We start from the raw sequence: 19,479 nt of genomic DNA on the forward strand, positions 1-19,479 counted from the left end.
CGCAGCTCCGGCTTGGCACCAGCCCCGCTCCACACCTCCGGCCCCCGGGGGAGCGGCGATGCCGGATTCACAGCCGTCCCCACGCGACGTGACCGCCGGCATCGCCGCCTCCCCGCCGCCCGTTTGCTGCAGACACCACCATGAAGCTGGAGGTGCTGAGCCAGCCGGGCAGCGTGCGGCCACCGGCATCCCGCACCCAGCCTCCAGTACCCCGAAACCCTCCCCAGCTGCCGTCTGGCTGCGCAGAGCCGGCGACGCTCGGTGCGTCCTCGCTGTGGCTCAGCGTGCTGCCTGGCCCCGAGCACGTCGCCCGCTGTCCCTGTCCTCCCCTGAACCTCGGAGGCCGCCCAGTGCCCGCTCCCAGCCTGGCACCGTCTCAAGGCACGGCCGCCGCTCCGTGGGGTGACGCTCGTCACGTCGCGCGTGGTGCCACCGAGCGCTTTGCGCAGAGCTCTTCGTTTCCCACCCCCTCCCTGCTCAGCGGTGCCGGGGCTTTGTGGGGTCCTGGGTTTTGGGGGAGGGGGGGGGGGGTGCTGATCACGCAGGACCCTGCATGCTCCCGTGTCCCCCTGGCTGAGCGAGGCCAGCGCTGGGGCTGGTGGCTGCAGCCACCCCAAGTGTCCCCTGGGTGCTAGCTCTGCTCCCGCAGCCCCGTCCCGGCACGCACAAAGCCAGAGCTCCCTGCTCGGGAGATTTTTCCATTCCCAAGGCACCAGGAGGCAGCCCCCAGCCTTCTCCAGCTGCCCCCCCCCAGCCCCTGCAAAGCCCCAATGCACTGGGTAGCAGCACGTTAAATAACAGGGGAAATCAAATACAGCAATTACCTTTCCTTTTTTTTTTTTTTTTTCCTGTTTAACAATACAAAGCTTCAAGTTTACTGTAACAGAGGGACGGTGCTACACACAGGAGTCTGAAGGGATGGGCTCGTCCGAAGAGGAAATGGCAAAAAAAAAAAATAAATCACATCAGCGTGGAAAAAAGACGACAGGGTTAGGTAGCCTTACGCTGGTATATGATCATGTGTAAATACAGCCTTAAACTACAGGAGAGACGATATAAAATGCTGGAGCCCTGTGCCAAAGACAAATCCCGACGCTCTCACGAGCACCAAAACATTTCGCTCCGATTTGGGCAGCGCCTCGGAGCGGGGAGCTGCAGAAGCCCCCCCGCCTTCGGCGAGCTTTCCATTGCAACCCACACGGCGGTTTCTTACCTAAAAGGACATTTAGAGGAAAAGTTTCCAACCCAACCGGCTCCTGCAGAAGAGCTTCGAAATAATAATAATTAAAAAAAAAAAAAAACATGCTACAAAAATAGTGAAAATTTTTCAGCTGAAAGTTCTGTGCTGGCAAAAACTGCGGATCTCGTGGCACCGAAACACTTCAAAACTTCATCCGGGTTTTGTCGCGTTGGCCAAGCTGGAAGGCGAGGAGACAAAACCTCTTCCTGGAGGGGTCCCGTTTGGAGAGATGAAGGATTTCAGCCCAAGGGGCCGGTTTGACAAATCCCACCAACGTTGGCTCCTTAATATTAAAACTCTTTGGGGGAGAACAAAGACCCCAGAGGAGCCCTTCCTGGTGAGGAGGCGTTTCCTGGCCACCCCTCATCTCCCCCCTCCCTCTGGGCCCCAGTGCCCGCAGGGGACGCGTTGCACGCCCGGGGACGCCCGACCCCTTCGTCCTCCGACCCTGGGGACAGGGCAGGAGGGAAGGAGAGGACAAGAGGAAAAAACGCTGCGGCCACCAGTGCTGTCCCTGCGCAGAGGAGCAGGACAGGGACGCGCTATGGGGTCGGTGGGACCCACACTATGGGGTCGGCGGGACCCACAGGCTACGGGGCTTTGGGGCTGCATCAGGAAGAGCTGACACCGCTGGTGCCCCACCCCGGGGTGAAGGTCTCTTATTGCTCTCTGTGGCTGCGACCCCCATCCCCACGCACGCGCGTTGGGTGCAGTGGAGCCAGGGCAGGGCGATAGCGGGGTGCTCCTTTGGGCCCCCCCCCGCAGCGGCACAGGCTCCCTCCTGTCCCTGCCTGCACGGCTGGGGGGGTGCTGAGGCACTTCTCGTCCTGCCACACTCGGGTCTGGTGTGGAGGGAAGGCACTGCGGCGGGGGGGCTGCCGTGCACACCCCGAGATGCTCGCATGGGCGCAGCCACCGGGCAGCAGCGAGGGGTGCAGCAGCGCGTTTCGGGTGCTTTCACGCACCTCCACCAAAGCAGCCTGGAACCAGCCCCGCTGCCATCCTGGCAGCGTCAGTCCACGCCAAGTGTCCGTGCAGGACGTGGGTGCCACCAGCATGTGCCAGGGACCCCCCCCCACGGGGTGGCAGGCAGTGGCCACGGCACCGTGCCCCGTGCCACGGGCAGCTCGTGGCGCAGAGCACAGCGGGGATGGAGGGGGCGCGTGTGGGGGTCCCCCAGCCCCAGGAGCTGCTCGACAGCCGTGTCCTTTCTCCTCCAGTCCTACGCAGCCCCGGCGGGCGTCCCGGCCACGGCACGAAGCGGGGCAGCCGCGGTGACGCTCACATGCTGTCCGCCGGCTGGTGACAGTCCAAGTCCCCCTTCAGCTCCAGGAAGCCCGGCAGCTTCACCCCCGTCTTGCGGTCCACGCACCAGCACTTGCCCCGCTGCCCGTCCAGCGCCGGGTGACACTAGAGGGGACACCTTCGGTGAGGGGCGCCCAGCCTGGCCCCGTGTGTCCCCCATCCCCGTGGGCTGCCTGGTCAGGGCTGGACGCGGCAAACCAGGAGCCCTCGTGGTGGCTTTAGCACCCGCGTCCCACCCTGGGGGCTTTTGCAAAGAGCCCCGCAGCACCCCAAGGGTAGCTCCCACTGAAGCCCCAGCACCCACCCGTCCCTCCCAGCTCCACAGAACGCCCCCAGCCGAGCACCCCCCGGCCCTGCCTACCTGCTTGGGGTGGAAGTTGCCGTTGCGGTCGCAGTTGGGGATGGGGATGACGTACAGGTCCTCGTGCGTCCGCGTCTGCGAGGCCGCCAGCCTCTCCAGCGCCCGGTGCAGCTCGCTCTGGCACGAGCCCTGCGCCTGTAGAAAACCGGGGCTGAGCCCAGAGCGGGGCTGCTGCGTGGCCCCCCCAACCACCCCACAGCCCTGGCGCCGCCCCATAAGCGCTGCCTTCAAGCCTCCCTCGTGCCCCAGGTGCCAGCATGCGGCTCAGGGCACCCGGTGCCCACCCTGTGCCCCCCACCCCAGCTCCCTGCTCCATCCCCGCCGCGCTCACTATGGGCCTCGTCTCCTCGCGGTGGTACGGGCTCCCGCTGTTGCGCATCTTGTTGCCGTTGTTGACCCGCTTCGCCTGCTGCTTCTGCAGGCATTTGCGGTCGTGGATGCTGCAGGGGCTGAAGCTGTTGTTGGGGTGGTCGATCTCCTCCTTCTCTGCAAGGACACAGACCGCACGGGGCTCAGCACCGTGGGGCAGACGTGGGCACAGCACATGACCGGCGCACATCACCCCCAGCCCCGGATCCCAACCCACACAGCACAGGGACAGGCTCTTGGGAATGTTTATGCCCCATTCACGGGCTTGTTTCCACGTGGCTGTTATTGTAGGGTTGCAAATCCACACCGTGGTGGTGCCGGGCAGAGCTGCATGGCACAAGGGTGCAGCCCCCACCAGCCCCACGCCACCCAGTGCAAGGGACGGGAAGGTGACCCCAGGATGCGCAAGAGCACCAGCGAGACCCCGTGCCCCCCGAAAGCTGCCTCTGAAAAGTGGTAGCAGAAACAGGACCGCAGCCCGGCCGGTGCTGAGCACCCGCCAGGCTGGAGGCGGCACCCGGCCGCGCTCTGCCCGGGGCGCACGGCCCCGGCCCCCCCTTGCTGGGACATGAAAGCAAAAATTCCAGGAATAAGACAGTTCACCTCCCGCTGGCCAGCTCGGAAAGGCGGCGCTTGGCATCCTCGCCTGCACCACGAGCGGAGCCAAACGACAATCCCAGATGTTGGCAGCTGGGAGGGGAGCGTCATGAGACCCGCGCTGCTCGGCGCGGCTGCTCTTTAAAAAGCTGCAGGTTCCCCCGCTCCCAGGCCCGGTAACGCTCTGTGTTTGTACCGAGCGCCGCTTCTCCCATTGCACGGGGGGGTCCCGCATCGCATTCTCGGTGCCTGCTGGAAAAGGACGGCACAGCGGGGGCGCACGGACCTCGGTGGGGAGCGCCGTGCCGAGCACAGCCCGAGGAGCTCTCAGTCCCAACCGGCTCGGGCTACAGGAGGAGCGAGGAGAGGACGCCCTGCCCGGTTTTATCCCGGCTGATCAATACTTTGTCCCCGCTGATCGATACCACAGCTTCCCAAACAAGGCTGGGTCACGGCACAACGTGGGCGACCACATCCAGGGGCTGCAAACCTGCGAAGGTTCGTGGCTCCCGGCGGCCTGGTTAAAGTTCACAGCCAGTGAAGCCCGGATGACAAGCCCTTTTCTCCGCTGTTTGTGTTATTTGCTTTTTGTCTAATCTGTCGTTTTTTTCCAGGAAGTGGCTCATGCCCTTGACATTTGAAACACAAACTCAACACCCCGCTGCGGCGCGGCTCCAGGACCCCTGCGCGGAGTGGTGCCAGCGCGGTGCCAGCCCCGGTGGCTCCGTGTCGCAATGCCGCAGGCTCGGGGGGCTCGGTGGGGGATGCTCCTTCCCAACTGCCCCCTCCCGCAGCATTTCAGGGATGTCTGGCCCCACTGAGGCCACCACACCGAAATCCCAGCGCTGCTCCTGTATCACGGAGCTGGCGGGGGAGGGCAGGGCACCGGGAGGCACCACCAGGCTTGGAGGCTTCCCGCTCCTCACCAGGACCTGGCTCGGTGCTGGGAACCCCTCGCCCAGCCCAGCCCAGCTCCCCTCCTCCCCGCCAGCCGCCGTCAGTGTCAAATCTCTCGGCTTAAATAAAACCAGATGCCAATAACATTCTCATAAGGTCCCGTGGAACGCGCGGTGCCTCCGGGCAGCGAGGCAGCTCTCAGCCGGCACCCGGCGCGGGGATGGGCTCGGAGCTTGGTCCCCACCCGTGGCCCCCGACCCAGGACCCCTCCCTGCTGCAGGGATGGCCGCGGTTCGGGGGGGAGCTTCCCACCCGGCGTGCAGCAGCCCAAGGAGCCTCTCGCTTTCCTGGCGCTTGGCAGTGCTCCTGCACCGAGCTGGATGGGAAAACTCCTTCAAGTCGAGCACAAAGCCGTGGAAAAAGCAACCTCCTTGGAGCCTGCCCCCCTTATCCCCCAGCAGCCTGGGCTGTGGCTGCAGGGCAGCCCACGCACTGGCCACCAGCACCCTTGGGTGCTGCCGGGCACGGTGTCAGAGCCACGGAGGGGGCAGGAGAGCGGGGTGCGCACTTGGCCGGGGCCTTGGCTGGGTTTGGGAAGGACTCAAGCGCTGCCCTCACCCCATCTCTCGAGGACAACGTTTTCCTCCTGGCCCCAGGACAGGAGGAGACACAAGCGAGTCACTGAGCGTCGCCTTCAATTAGCGGGAGCTGTTAACGAGGTCGGTCACGTGCTGAGCTCGTGACTCACGGTGCCGAGCCCCTGAGCAAGTGGTGACGGACACCGGGCTCCACACGGGAGGGGAGCTCGGGGATGGCGAGCGAAGCCTCAGAGCCGGCATCTGGGGGACAGGGCTGAGAGTTGGGGACCCCCAGCACACGTCCGGGCAGTCCCAGCTGGCCGCATCCTGCCCAGCACCAGCAGCAGATGCAGGAGCATCCGGAGGGCCAGGCCTCATCCCTCCTGCTCCGTCCCCACTGCACAACCCGGGGCTGCTCCCCTCAGTGCAGGCACGAAGGTCCCCACGTGTCCCCTGGGCTGGCGGGGGACATGTCCAAGGTGACAGCCGCAGTGAGGCTCAGCACCCTCCACTTCTCCATCCAGCACCCCAGGCACGGCCCATGGGTGGTCCTGGCCGCGCAGCACTGGCTCTCTTGGCTGCCGGGGCTCTCCACTTGGCAGGAGTCGGCGCGGGGAAGCGCGCACTCATCCTGCCGAACGCTGGCCCCAGGGGAGCGCGGGGAGCCTGGGGAGCCACGGCCAGGGCCGTGCGTGCCTCCCCCAGCCCCCCCTGCTTGCTGTCTCCCCGTGCACCCCTCATGCTGCTGCGTTGCCCCTGTGCTAGCCCCCAAATGCCCAGCCCCACGCTGAGCCTGGGGAGATCTTGGAGACCCCGTCCAGCCTCTGCCGGCCCCGTGGCACAGCTGGGACAGGGCAATAGCCCTGCTCGACCTCCTCACCAGGCAGAAAGGGACAGGGATGAGGCATGTGGGGTGCAGAATGAGCTGGGTGCTGCAGCCTGGGCTGCCGAGGTGCTCCTCCCTGCACGGGGAAGGGAGCAGGATCCGTCCCACCCAGCAAGCACTGGGATGCTCGCAGCTTCCCAGACGCTTTTCCTAGGTCACTTTTTCCCCCAGACATAATTATTTACCCAGCATTAAATCACTCCTAATGCGTGTTGGGGAGAATGTCCTTGCCTCTTCCTGGATGCCACCCACAGGTTCAGCCGCCCGCACCTCCCCGAAGCGGCGGCACCGACAGCCCCAGACGGGGACACGCAATGGGGCCAAGCCCGTGCCACGAGCCAGCCTGGTCCCAACGGGGCTGGACAGGATGGGACAGGCAGATCCCCCTGAGACCGGGACCTCGCTTTGCAGCAAAAAGCCGCGGCTGTCACCTCCAGGAGCACGGCTCCCAGCGGGATGTCCTGTGGGCAAGCCAGGAGCTGGGGGATGGATGCAGGTACCAGGGTCCTGCACAGGTCCCCAAACCCACGGCCATGGGAGAGGGGCGTGGGGCAGGAGAGCGGCCACCTGCTCTCTCTTCCCCCAAAGCCTCCGGCCCTGCAGGTGCTGCTGGTCCCAGGAGGGGCGATGGAGCAAGGAGCCCTCCGAGAGCTGACCCCAGCCCAGTCCCCGTGGGACCCAAAGCCTGGAATGCAGCACCCCAAAAGCATCCACTGGACCAGCCCCACGCCCCCAAATCATGGCCCACACCCCCTGCAGCCTCAGCACCCACACAGGCACCAGGGAGCATTGCTCCCAGTGGCTCCTGCACCTAAAGAGGCATTTAATTCCTTCTGCTTAACCAGAGGGGACCCGCCGGATGCACCGGCCGTGCCACGGCACACGGGCAGGGCTGTGCCACTGCTCATGTCCTGGGGAGCGATGGAGCTGCAGCCTCCAACCCTGCTGCTCCTGCTGGGACTGGGACCCGTGGCTCTGTCATCCCACCAGGACCTTCCCACCAGGACACCCCGGGGAAAGGGGCTCGCTGCTGCCCGCTGCCCCGTCCTGCCACCTGCAACGCCGCCAGCAAGGTGCCCATCGGGAGAGCCCGGCTCCCACAGCCACCCACCCGTCCCCAGCACGGCCAGAACAGCACAGGAAGAAAGGGAAAATACTGTAAGCCTGTTTCCTAAAGGCTCTGGGAAAAAATGCTGCGTTACACGGGGCAAAGCCAAAAGCAACAGGCCTTGGCAGCCCGACACAGCCCCGGGCCAGGGAGCCCAGACAGCTCCTGCAGGATGTGGGATGAGGACAAGCAGGCAGGGCAGGGGGTCCCGCAGCAGACCCTGTGCCGGGCACTCACAGCCGACTCCTGCCCCTGGGGAGGGGCAGCTGGGGGGACCTCTGCAAAGGGTCCTCGTCACTGGTATGGAGGAGAGAGGGGCTGGGATCCGGCCCTTGGGGCCGGCAGCACCGCAGCAGGGAGCTGGAAGAGCCATGCCGGAGAGCCCCGGGTGACCTGCGTGGGGACACAGGGCCAGGGCACCTTGCGGGCTGTCCCGTGGTGGGTGCTGCCCCCCAGTCCAGGGGACGTGGTCCCAGTCACAGCCCATGGGATGGGGAAGGGGGCAGCATGGGCATCCAGAGCGCCAAAAGGGCCAGATCTCAGCCCCCAGGAGCGGGTCTGTTCGCTCTGCCAAACCACATGAACAGCTCTGGGGTGCTGCCCACGATCCCCAAACTCTGCCCGGGCACCATGAGGGTGGCAGAGGGTCACGATGGACACCGATGACAGGGCAGTGGGGTGGACAAGCAGAGCCTGCAGGCAGCGGGGCTGCAGCCCTTGGGGTCCCCCGGCTTGGCACTGCCCTGCCCGGCCGTGGGGTGGAGGAGGAAGGACACAGAGCCCCTGCGCAGGACACGCCGACCTGTTTGCGAGGGAAGCAGGTGCCCCGCGGCCTCTTTCCTGTTTCCTCCCGGCCGTGCCGGCAGCATCCCGTGGAAGGGAGAGCTCAGGGGTCACCGCACAACGGGAGCTCCCCCGGCAGCAGGACCCCGAGCACGGTGCCCCACAGCACCGCGTGCAGCCGGTCCCTGCCCGGCCCAGGGGCTGCACGGTGCCACCAGCTGTGGCCGTGGCACTGCAGGTGACGATGGCACCGATGTGACCCAGCCGTGAGATCCCCTGCCGCCCAGCGCACAGGACACCAATCGGGACAAACCTCCTTGAGCTTCCCCATCCCCAAAATCCCCCCCCCCATCCCCTTCCGACCCTCCCCGAGCAGCAAGATCGGTGCCACCCCTGCGCTGCCAGAGGACCCCCCCCCCACCACCACCCCAATTTGCGCATCCCCCAGTGCCTTACCCGGCGGCTGGAGGCTCTCCTGGATGGCTTCGACGTCGGCCAGGTCGGTGCAGACCCCCTGGCCGTGCATGAGGGTGTGCAGGGGCCGGGGCACGCCGCGGGGGGGGTAGCAGCGCAGCCCGGCCCCGCAGCGCGCCGTGTACACCCCGCACGCCGTGCCGCGCCCGAGCGCGCAGGTGGCGCAGCACCCGCAGCCCGGCTCCCGCACCAGCTCGGCGCAGCCCTGCGGGGCTTTGCAACGAGCCAAGCGCTCCTCCGAGCACGGCGGGCACTGGATCGCTTCCTCCCCTCCCCCGCCTTGCCCCTGCACCGGGGCAGCTCCCGGTGCCGCCCCCGCCGCCAGCACCGCCGCCAGCACCGGGACCAGCACCGCCGGTGGCAGCAGCGGCAGCCGCGCCGCGCCCCCGCGCATTGCGGCCCCGCGCTGCAGCGCTCGGGCTGGCGGCGGGCGCGGGGGGCAGGCGGCGGGGGCTTTATGCCGCCCCGTGGCCACACCTCCCGCCGGCACCGGGGCCACCGGCGGGGCCGCCCCCGACAGCCCCGGCCCCCCCCCTCCCGCCCCCCCGGGCAGAGCCGCTGCGCGCAGCCGGTGCCGCGTTGGGCACCCGGTGGGTTCGGCGCTGCGGCTGCCGGAGGGGGCAGCGCCGGTACCGGGAGAGCCCCCCCCCCCCCGCCCCGGGTCGGTACCGGCCCCGGCGGGTCCCCGCTGGCAGCCCCCGTGGTGATCTGCCCCGGGGGGCTTCGGCACTGCTGTCCCCGAGGGTGTGCGCTGCCCGGTGCTGAGCTGCTGGGGGGGTGCGGGGGGGGGGGACTGGGATAGGATGGGATGGGGTGGGATAGACTGTGATGGGATGGGGATGGGGATGGGTTGGGGATAGGGATAGGGATAGGGATAGGGATAGGGATAGGGATAGGGATAGGGATAGGGATAGGGATAGGGATAGGGATAGGGATAGGGATAGGGATAGGGATAGGGGTAGGGATAGGGGTAGGGATGGGGATGGGGATGGGGATGGGGATGGGGATGGGGATGGGGATGGGATGGGACGGGGGGATGGGGATGGGGATGGGGATGGGGTTGGGGATAGGGATAGGGGTAGGGGTAGGGATAGGGGGGGATAGGGGGGGATGGGGATGGGGGGGATGGGGATGGGGGGATATGGGATGGGATGGGGGGATATGGGGGGATAGGGATGGGGGGATAGGGATGGGGGTAGGGATGGGGATGGGATGGGATGGGGATGGGATGGGATGGGGGGAGGGGATGGGGATGGGATGGGATGGGACGGGAGGGGATGGGGATGGGATGGATGGGATGGGATGGGATGGGGGGATGGGATGGGATGGGATGGGATGGGATGGGATGGGATGGGATGGGATGGGATGGGATGGGATGGGATGGGATGGGATGGGGGCATCCTGCAGGGCAGCAGCTGCACCGCAGGGGGCTGCATCCGGAGCCAAGGTCCCAGTGTGGGGCGAGCCCTGCCCCACTCCACACCCCACGGCCCTCAGGCTGGGACCATCCCAGCCCCAAGCGCAGAGACCCGAAGGCGGCCGGCAGAGCCCCGGCATGCTCGGAGGCTGTCCCGGCTCCCCAGCACCCCACATCCCCCCCTGCACCCCCACCCCCCTGCACCCCTCCGGGCCCGATCCCCGCGCAGGCACCGCACCGGGGCCGATAAGTTGCAAGGTGCCGGCACCTAGCGGAGGAAAGCGGGAGGAAAACGGGCGGCGAGCCCCGAGGATGGGGATTGTGCCCGGAGGGAAGGGACCGAGCCCCCGGGGGCTGCTCTGCCCCTGCCTCCCCCGGCCCCCCCCCCCTTGCAGCCCCGGAGCCCTGCGGTGGGCTGCACGGCGGAGCGGTGGCACCTCGGACCATGGGCAGCAGCAGCCTGGGACGTGGGCTTGGAGAACCACGGGATGTCCCGAGTGGGAAGGGACCCTCAGGGATCACTGGGTCCAGCTCCTGGCCCTGCACAGGGCCACCCCCAGATCAGACCTTATATGCGACCAGCAGGCTCGGTGTCCCTGGGGAGCCCGTCCCAGTGCCCGGCCACCCCTGGGTGCAGAACCTTTCCCTGACACCCAGCCTGAGCAGGGCGAGCCAGCGGGTTTGGGACTGCTCCGCGCCACCTTTGAGGCAATTAACGGTAATTAACCACTTGGACATCAGCTGAGGCTTCACCGCAGGGCTGAGCCGGGCTGCTGCGGGCATCAGAGGGAGGCGTGAGGGGTGTAATGCAGCCCCATGCCCCCCCCCGGCCCTCCTTGTGCCACTTTGGTGTAGCTCAGAGGAGCAGCAGCAGGAACAGGACCCTGTGCACGCCATCAGTGTAATCTGTCTCATTTGCCCTCAGTCAGGGGACAGCGGGGCGGAAGGTGGGGAGCAGCAAGGGGACAAAAGCCACCCCCACGCCGTGCCCGCAGCCTGGCCACGCTTGGGAAGGGCTGAGCCCATCGCAGCCCCCGCGAGAGGAGCAGAGCCAGCCCGTAGCGCTGAGAACCCCACGCTCGTCTCACGGCTGAGCACACCCGATTTTTGGGGCTTCGGTGCCAGCAAAGCCCCGCTGGCCGTGAGCAGGAGCATCTTCTCTGCCCCGTGAGGGAGAGCCAGGCAGTGCTGAGCCTGGGGGCTGGGGCTGCTGCGGGCAGGACGCAGGCAGGGGCCGTGTCCCCCACCCTCACCCCCCGGCCCCCTTCTCCCCCTCCCCAAAGCGGGGACCCTGCAGAGCATCGGCACCCGGCGCTGCCCCCGAGCCCCCCTGCCCTGCCTGGCACAGCCACGCGTGGCCGTGACACGGGGCAGAGGCGCCAGCCTTGACACGGTGTCCAAGCCAGGGCCAAACCCAAACAGGTGCCCAGCCCTGCTGGGGCCGCGGCACCTTATCAGGCCTTGGCAGCGCTGAGCGCCCGCCGGGGAGGCTGTTGTGTCTGCGGGGCCGGAGGGAGCAGGCAGAGCGCCGGCGGGGGACGGGGACGTGCTCGCCGTGCAGCCCCGGGGGCTGTCCCCATGCTCTGGCTGGGCGCGGGTCCTCCACGTCCCCCAGCCCAGCACAATCCTGTGAGATGGAGAGGGGGCTGCACCCCACTGCCACGCTGCCCCCACCCCGAGATGCTCAGCGCAGCCCCGCTCACCTGCGGGTGATGGGAAGCCCCCGTGCTCCCAGGTCTGGGGCTCTTTGGGCTCCCAGACTCGGGGTCTTTGGGGTTCCTGGGGCTGGGGGTGCCCCGCTGGCTGCTGCCTCCCTGCGACACCCCAACAGCTCCGGAGTCACCCCAGCCCTGCAGAGGGGCTGCAGGTCCCAGCAGTGCCAGGGCAGACGGGGATCTGGGAGCTCAGGGGCTGCAGCCCCCAGCCCAAGCTGGAGCAGGGGGGCTGGGGACCACACGCACCCACGTTGGGGTGCTGCAGCTGCCCACCCTACCAGACCCCGATGCCTCCCTCGTGCTCTCCGCGCTCTCGCAGCCCCCTCCCCACGGCTCAGCACATCTCAGAGCCAGGCACCCATGGCCGGGCAGACCCCATGGAGCACCCAGACCCCATGGAGCACCCAGCTGCTCCCCGCCGCATTCAGTGCCCCCTGCTCCCAGCCAGCCCTTTCCCACACTCATAGTGGTTTTTACTCCCAATTTCCAGGCAGCATCTCCTCCCCCAGCTCCCTCTTCCCTGGCGTCAGCGGCTCCCTCCGCCAGCCCAGCCCTGGCTCCCTTCCCTAGGGTTCCTCTGCCTGCCCCCCCCATCCCTGGCCGGGGCACACGGTGGCTCGGCTGTAAGCGCTCAGCCCCGTGCCGGATGCGGCCCGTGGGGTGCGGGTGCCGGGGCGGGCGAGGGGGCGTGTCGGGGCCCGCCGTGATAACAGCGGGAGCCGCGTCGGGGCCGCAGGAGCAGACGGTGTGGGCGAACGGCATGAGCCAGGCCCCCCCGTCCTTGGCACCCTGAGGCAGCAGCATGGGGTCCGGGGACCCCCAGAACCTCCTCCACACCCTCTGCATCCTCTGGATGCTGGCCGGGCGCCTGCCCCCCTGGCACAGCCCAGTGGTTTTACCCCCTGGGCTCCGAGGACACCACCCCGGAGCCAGGCACCAGCCCCACGGCCCCCACGCTGCCCACCCTGGACGGGGAGGAAGGTAGGTATGGCAGGGCGGGGGCACGGCACCCCCAAGCTCCGGCACCCCGGCGAGGAGGGGACAGCTCGGGGGCACAGCGGTGGCCGCCCCTGGTCCCGGTCCAGCCCAGCACCCTCACCCTTTGGTCCCGCAGATGGAGACGCTGGCGAGGTGGAGCCCACGAGGAAGGTGCTGCTGAGCAAGCCCCCGCTGGCGGCGGGCTCCAGGAGACGGGAGCCCCCCTCCAGGGGCGCAGCCAAGGGTCCGGGCCATGCCCCATCGCGTGCACGAGCCCAGGTGCCTGTCCCCGGGTGGCACGCGGCCAGGAGCAGCACCCCGACCCCCCCCGCCCCCGGCCCCTTCCAGATCTCCCCAGCTGCTCTCCGTGACCTTCCCCTTATCTGCACCCGGCCGGGCTCAGCCACAACAGCCCAGGCAGGGCAGCGCCTCCTGCTCAGCCTCCTTCCTCCTCGGCCCCTTGGAGAGCAGCTGCAGCAGCTCCTGGTGCCCCCCAGCATGGCTCGCAGGGGCCAGGACCCCCCGTGTCCCCCCCCACCCCAAAATCCCCTTTCTGAGCTCTCTCCGTCTGCCCTAGCACAACCGCCCCACGGCCGCCCCGCGGATCTTCGAGGGGAGCGCGGAGGAAGAGGAGTTCCTGCAGATCAAGGTGTGGGGGGGGGGGGGTCCTGAATTGGGGGGGGGCTGCGAGGAGCAGCTGGGGACGGGCACTGGGTGGGCAGGACGGGGATGGGGCTGCGGGGGTCTCACGCTCAGTCCCCCCTCTCTACACAGAGCACAGCGAAGGGGCTGCCCCCGCAGGTGCCCCCGGCCCCCAAAATGGACACAGCTCTCCAGGTGAGAGGGGGGTGCAGGGTGTCCGTGCCCCTTCCCCGGCCCCCCCCAGCCCCGCAGCTCACGGCTCACCCCCCCCCCTCCAGATTCACAACGGCTCCAGCTGCGTCTGCCCCGTGCGCCCTGGCCCTCCTGGCCCGAAGGTACCCGGCGTGGGGGGCTCCTGGGGGGATGCAGGGGGGGCTCGGGGACCCGCCGGGAGAGACCCTGCGGCTCCTCTGGCTGTGCAAAACCATCCCTACTCTGGGTTTGCATTCTTGCTTTGGGGTCTGCATCACGGGGACAGTTCAGCTGCTCCTTGGCAAGGGGTGGGCACGGGATCCAGGCTCTAATTTTCTCCCGACAGGGAGAGAAAGGTGACCGGGGGTCCCCAGGAGACAGAGGCCAGCCGGGGCTTTCTGGGGAGAGAGGAAAGACGGGCAGCCCGGGACAGCCAGGTCACCAGGGGCCCCGGGGCCCCCCTGGTCCTCCGGGACCACCGGGGCCACCGGGACCACCAGGTGCTTGGGCAGCCAGGAGCCCTCCTGCCTCCGCTGCCCTTCCCAAGGGATCAGAGAACGAGGTGAGGGCTGGGGCAGGGGGTGCTGGGGCGGGGGGCACGGGGGGCGATGCTGGCACTGGCCGTGGGGTCTGTCCCCAGTTGGACCTGCAGGAACGGGACACTGGGGGGGGCACCAGGGGACGTGACACATTGACCGCCCCCTGCTCTCTCCTCTCTCCCTCCAAACCATCAAGCAGCTGGGAGCATCCAGCCCTGCAGGGAACCCAGGCCCCCCAGGCCCCCCAGGGCTGCCTGGCCCACCAGGCCCCCCTGGCTACCCAGGCCACGAAGGCTCCCCGGGGCTCCCCGGGCGGGAGGGGCAGCCGGGCCCCCCTGGCCCTCCGGGGGCTGTGGGACCACCGGGATTTCCAGGGGCCGAAGGAGCTCCGGGGTCCCCAGGCTCGGCTGGGCCCGATGGACCCCCGGGGGCACCGGGACTCCCAGGCCCACAAGGACCCCCCGGGGTCCCCGGGCACGAGGGACCCCCCGGCTCCCCAGGACCTGCAGCTCTCCCTGGCAAACCAGGGCTCCGAGGGGAGCCAGGATTCCCCGGATTAAAGGTAAGGGGGTCCCACTTCTTCCACCCACGGATCCCAGGGATGGAGCAGGGGGCTGCCCCAAGCCCCACACCCTGCCTCTGCGGGGTCCGGGGTGCCGTGAGCCCCTCCGTCACCTCCCCACGTGCTGTGTCCCGGCAGGGTGAGAAGGGTGAGCACGGGCTGCCGGGCATGCCGGGGAGCCCCGGCCGGACGGGAGAGACGGGCTCCCCGGGCATGCCCGGTCCCATGGGGCCACCGGGGCCACCGGGGGACTACAGGGTGAGTAGGACCCGAGGGCTGGGGGTGCTTGGGGTGGTGCTGAGCCCCGGTGCTCACCCCAGCACATCCCCTCCTGCCAGTGCGAGTCACGCCACGGAGGGCACCACGGATCTGCCGGGCCGCCGGGCCCCAAGGTGAGGTGGGGAATGGGGCAGTGAGGGTTTGGGGGGGCTTCAGGGGCTGGGATTGCCCCTGGAGCTCACGGGACCGCTCTGCTTTCTTCCAGGGTGAAAAGGGCGACCCAGGAGAGCGGGTTTGTACCGGGGGAGGGCTGCAAAGGGGGAGCTGGGGGGGGGCTTCCTTCATGCCCCAAGAGGGAACCCTGTGCACTGCCCCACATCCCCCCCATGGCAGGGCAGAGCCAGCCTTCACCTCCCTGCGCTGGCACGGCCAGAGGGACAGGTCAGAGCCCCCACAGCGGGCTGGGACATGGTGGGGGCAGCAAGTCACACCGCCCCGTGTCACATCCAGATGCACAGCGCACACCAGCACACACCAGTGCGCACCAGCACACACCCATGCACGCCCCCTGCCCCTGCACCCCGCACAGGCTCTAACCCTGCCCCTCTCTCTGCCCACCCAGGGGTGCTGCTACGGGGAACATGGGTGCAAACCGGGCCACCTCCCCTTCCCCGGCACCGGCAGCCAGTCCAGCTCCTGGGTGCCCATCAGTGGGTACCAAACGGTGAGTCCTGGGGGGCTCGCAGGGCTCAGGGACCCCAGCCCAGCCGTGGGGGGCCGAGCCCAGGTGGCGGCGTGACCCTCACCACCCCGGCTGCCCCACGGGGCTCGTGGCTGGGACGGAGAGGGGGCAGATGGAGACCGGCCTCAATCTTCTCTCTCTTTTTTACAGCACAGCAAAGAGGAGACGGAGGTTTATGGAGCAATCATTCCCCACGTGAGAGACCGCGCCTGCGCGATGGGGGTGTCTTGCAGCTGCCCCCCAAAAGGCAGCCCCGAAACACCCCAGCCCCATCTCCGCACTGCTCGTCACCGCAGGGTCCTCGAGGTCCCCCTGGGAACCCTGGCCCCCCCGGCCCGCCCGGTCCCCCCGGAGCTCCGGGTCTCCTCTACCTCAACGTAAGGCGCAGCAGGGGCAGCGCACGCGGCCGTGCTGCAGCGCACACGCACGTGAGCGTGCACAGAGCCAGGGGCTCCCCGCGCCTCAGCCTGTCTTTGCTTCCAGAGGGTGTACCCCATCCGCGCCCAGCCGCCCTGCAAGGAGCCGGTAAGCGTGGCATCGCTGTCCCCGTCCCCTCCCGGGGCACTGTCACCGCCTCAATGTCCCCAGGCAGCAGTAACGTCCCCATTTGCACCCGCAGGCAGCAGCCGACGCAGGCTGGGCAGCAGGTAAGGGACTTTTTTAGGTGTTTCGGGTGGGTTCCAGCCTCCTTGGGAACACCTTTGGGAGGCCTCGCGTCCCTGCCTGGGTGCATTCCCCGCATGGCGCACCCAGGGCTGCGGGGCTGTCCCGGCATCCCCAACCCCACCAACACCATGTCCCCGTGGTGCCGGCGTGCTTTGTGACCCCAAATCCTCCCCGGTTTCTCCAGATGCTGACGCCTCTCGGATGGAGCCGCCGGAGCCCCGTGCTGACCTCCGGGTGCGTGCTGGGCTGTGCCCGCAGCGTGGGGTCAGGGCGGCCCCACGGGTGGCAGCTCGGCCGCGAACCTCTCCGTCCCTTCGCAGCGCCAGACGTGGGTCTTCAGGTCCAAGGAGCTGATGCTGAAGTCGGGCAGCGCCGTCCCCGAGGGGAGCCTGGTCTACGTGCGAGAAGGGAGCAGCGCCTTCCTGCGCACCCCCAGGGGCTGGAGCAGGCTCCTGGTACGGTGCACGGGGGGGTGGGCAGGGAGGGGGGCAGGTTCCAGCCCCGGCAGCCAGCTCCGGGATGGATTTGGCTCCTGGGGAAGGAGCGAGATGGTTCCCCCATAACCAGTCCTTCTTGTGGAGCAGCTGGAGGACTCGGAGTCGCTCTTTGCTGGTGACGACCCCTCTGCCTCCACGCCGCAGTACCAGGTGAGTACCAGGGCTGGAGCCCTTCTCGGCTTGCCATGGCGGGGGGACAAATCCCCTGGGACTGTCCCCCCTTCTCAATCCAGGAGGCGAAGCGGGTACAGACGCGGGGTCCCAACACGGAGCCCCCCGCGGGAGCCCAGACGGACTCGCTGGTAAGTGCTGCTGGGCCCGACCCCGGTGACAGGGGGAAGGCCGTGCCACGGAGACGGCACAGGCAGCCCCCGGGGTGGGCACCGGGATGGATGGGGAGGGGGCTGCACCCTTGGCACCGGGGTCGGTGTCCCCAGGCTGCCCCGAGTCCCGTTATCGCAGGTCCTGAAGGAGGAGGGACCGGGGCTGCCCAGGATCCTGCCGACAACCGTCGCCCCCAGGCTGCCTTCTGTAAGCGCTGCCCCACAGGGGGGCTGCTCGGCCATGGGGGGGGGTTACAGCAGTGCCCGGGGACCCCCCCCATGTCCGTGGGTCTGCACCCTCCCTGGGACGGGGAGAGGAGACCCAGGGGCTGCAGTGCACTGGGGGTAATGGGACCACGGGACGTGCCCCCAGAGCCCCCGTCCCCCCCATGCCCCCATCTCCCCGCCACCCCCTGTGTCCCCAGCTCCGCCTGGTGGCCCTGAACGTGCCCCTCTCCGGGGACATGAGCGGCATCCGCGGCGCCGACCTGCAGTGCTACCGGCAGTCGCAGGAGGCTCGGCTCTACGGCACTTTCCGGGCTTTCCTCTCGGCCCCCACGCAGGACCTGGCCTCCATCGTCAAGAGGACGGACAGGGCCCTCCCCGTGGTCAACCTGAAGGCAGGTGTCCCCGTCCCCACGGGGCGCCCCCCCACCCTGCGGCGGTGCAGGGGACATCGGTCAGGGCGTCCCCCTGGGGGGCACGGGCTCGTGGAGGGTTTTCCTCCTGTCACTCGTCAGATGGGGGAAAAATATTCAAAGTGGTGGGAGACCACCTCGTGCCCCGACCAGGGGTGGCAGCAGGATTCCGGGGAGGGTCCGGGGGGGCTCAGGGACAGTCCCACGCTGGGGCTGCTGCGTCACCGCCACCCCACTTGGGTCTTTGGGAAGCTGAGAGGAGCCAAAAGCAATTTGTCACCAACGTGTAGTGGGGACGGGGGGCTTCAGGCAGCACACACGGGGTGCCAAGAGGGCCCCCCCCCAGACCCATGCCCCCAGCTGAGGGCCACCAACTGTGTCCTCAGGGCCAGCTGCTGGCCAGGTCCTGGAGCTCCCTCTTTGAGGGCCCGGCCGGAGCGGCCCCGCGGGGCCCCATCTACAGCTTCAACGGCCGCAACGTCCTGACCGATGCCCTCTGGTGAGTCCGGCGGCGGGGTGGGCGCCAGAAGGACACCCCCAAACCCACACACCCACACCACAAACCAGGGCTGGGCCTGTGGTGCGTGCCCCCACCCCTGGCTCCGGTGCGAAGGGTGGGAGGACACGGAGGGCTCGCCGGGTGCCCCTGTCACCTCCGTGCCCACCCGCAGGCCTCGCAGGCTGGCATGGCACGGATCCACGGCCCGGGGCAGCCAAGCCCGCAGGCGGGACTGCCAGGGATGGCGAAGCTCCGGCCCCGGGGAGGGCTTGGCGGCCCCGCTGGGCGAGGGCAAGCTGCTGGCGGGGCAGCGGCACAACTGCTCCGAGGAGCTGGTGGTGCTGTGCGTGGAGGTGGCCTTCCCCTACCGCCACATGTGGTGACGGCCACGCGGTGGGGGCATCGCGGCACCGGGGGGCCCGCGGCCCCAGGTATCCCATGGGGAGAGAACTGCAGCGTCGGGGCTGTGCGAGCACTGGGAGCACTGGGAGGACATCGTCCCCATCCCGGGCACTGGGAGCACCGGGATGACATCGTCCCCATCCTGGGCACTGGGAGGACATCGTCGTCCCCGTCCCGGGCTGTGCTTGGCCCCCAGGCTGTGCCCGGCCACCTCCATTACCTCAAGTAATGCTAATGCTGCGCCTTCCCCAGAAATAAAGATGTGGAAAAGTTGGTGTTTTGGACAATGCCCAGCTTCCCGTTACTGGGGGGTCATTACCGGGACAGCGGTGAGGGGCTGGGGACGGGTGTGCTGAGCCTGCAGTGTGGTGTCGGGGGATGCAGTGTGGGGACAGGGGGAGCAGTGTGGGGATGGGGGGAGCAATGTGGGGACGGGCGGGACACCACAAGGACCATGAAGTCACAGCCACCAGCCTGCCATCGACTGTCACCAACAGGGCCGCATGGCAAGCTGTCCCGACGAACCAGGGGCTAGAGGGGGGGCTTCAGCCACAGCCTGGCCCCCCGCCCTGCTCACTGGGTCCCACTGGGTCCCAGTTGCCCCCAGTCCCTGCCCACTGGTTCCCAGTTCCCGCTCACTGGGTCCCATTTACTCGCAGTGCCCACTCACCGGTTCCCAGTTACCCCAGACCCCGCTCCCTGGCTCCCAGTTACCCCTCAGACCCTGCTCACTGGTTCCCAGTTGCCCCCAGACCCCACTCACTGGTTCCCAGTTACCCCAGACCCTGCCCACTGGCTCCCAGTCCCCGCCCACTGGCTCCCAGTACTCCCCAGTCCCTACCCACTGCTT

At 68.4% G+C, this 19,479-nt stretch overlaps 2 protein-coding genes across 3 annotated transcripts; one reads left to right on the forward strand and one right to left on the reverse strand.

Annotated features, from left to right (window-relative positions):
- Window positions 1-812: 812 nt before the first annotated feature.
- IGFBP4 (insulin like growth factor binding protein 4) lies at window positions 813-9,029 on the reverse strand. The gene is made up of 4 exons (XM_048053219.2): window positions 8,581-9,029; window positions 3,238-3,392; window positions 2,907-3,041; window positions 813-2,650 (listed from the first exon to the last, which is right to left on the reverse strand). Exons 1-4 carry the CDS (start codon window positions 8,990-8,992, stop codon window positions 2,522-2,524), a joined length of 831 nt encoding a protein of 276 aa, XP_047909176.2. The 5' UTR covers window positions 8,993-9,029; the 3' UTR covers window positions 813-2,521.
- A 3,454-nt stretch (window positions 9,030-12,483) lies between these two features.
- Window positions 12,484-18,916, forward strand: LOC106049566 (collagen alpha-1(XVIII) chain-like). Of its 2 annotated transcripts, none has more exons than XM_048053178.2 (23): window positions 12,484-12,711; window positions 12,845-12,987; window positions 13,286-13,357; window positions 13,483-13,545; window positions 13,629-13,685; window positions 13,889-14,104; window positions 14,278-14,643; window positions 14,782-14,901; window positions 14,982-15,035; window positions 15,128-15,154; window positions 15,485-15,586; window positions 15,755-15,799; window positions 15,901-15,981; window positions 16,088-16,129; window positions 16,224-16,251; window positions 16,455-16,504; window positions 16,591-16,725; window positions 16,855-16,917; window positions 17,001-17,069; window positions 17,230-17,298; window positions 17,516-17,710; window positions 18,115-18,227; window positions 18,400-18,916. In XM_048053178.2, exons 4-23 carry the CDS (start codon window positions 13,528-13,530, stop codon window positions 18,608-18,610), a joined length of 2,061 nt encoding a protein of 686 aa, XP_047909135.2. In that variant the 5' UTR covers window positions 12,484-12,711; window positions 12,845-12,987; window positions 13,286-13,357; window positions 13,483-13,527; the 3' UTR covers window positions 18,611-18,916. The 2 variants fall into 2 exon arrangements, with proteins under 2 accessions (XP_047909135.2, XP_047909136.2); XM_048053179.2 differs by having other exon boundaries at window positions 14,281-14,643.
- The last annotated feature ends 563 nt before the right edge of the window (window positions 18,917-19,479 follow it).

Source organism: Anser cygnoides, chromosome 22, assembly GCF_040182565.1.
Source record: "Anser cygnoides isolate HZ-2024a breed goose chromosome 22, Taihu_goose_T2T_genome, whole genome shotgun sequence".
In the NCBI taxonomy this organism is placed as follows: domain Eukaryota; kingdom Metazoa; phylum Chordata; class Aves; order Anseriformes; family Anatidae; genus Anser; species Anser cygnoides.

Coding starts and splice junctions, on each gene's coding strand:
- IGFBP4 (XM_048053219.2), bottom strand. CDS start 8,992: ATGCGCGGGGGCGCGGCGCGGCTGCCGCTGCTGCCACCGGCGGTGCTG. Junction 3,393..8,580: donor GGAGAGCCTCCAGCCGCCGG/GTAAGGCACTGG, acceptor GTGTCCTTGCAG/AGAAGGAGGAGATCGACCAC. Junction 3,042..3,237: donor GCGAGGAGACGAGGCCCATA/GTGAGCGCGGCG, acceptor GGTTTTCTACAG/GCGCAGGGCTCGTGCCAGAG.
- LOC106049566 (XM_048053178.2), top strand. Junction 17,070..17,229: donor GAGCCCAGACGGACTCGCTG/GTAAGTGCTGCT, acceptor CCGTTATCGCAG/GTCCTGAAGGAGGAGGGACC. Junction 17,711..18,114: donor TCCCCGTGGTCAACCTGAAG/GCAGGTGTCCCC, acceptor CTGTGTCCTCAG/GGCCAGCTGCTGGCCAGGTC.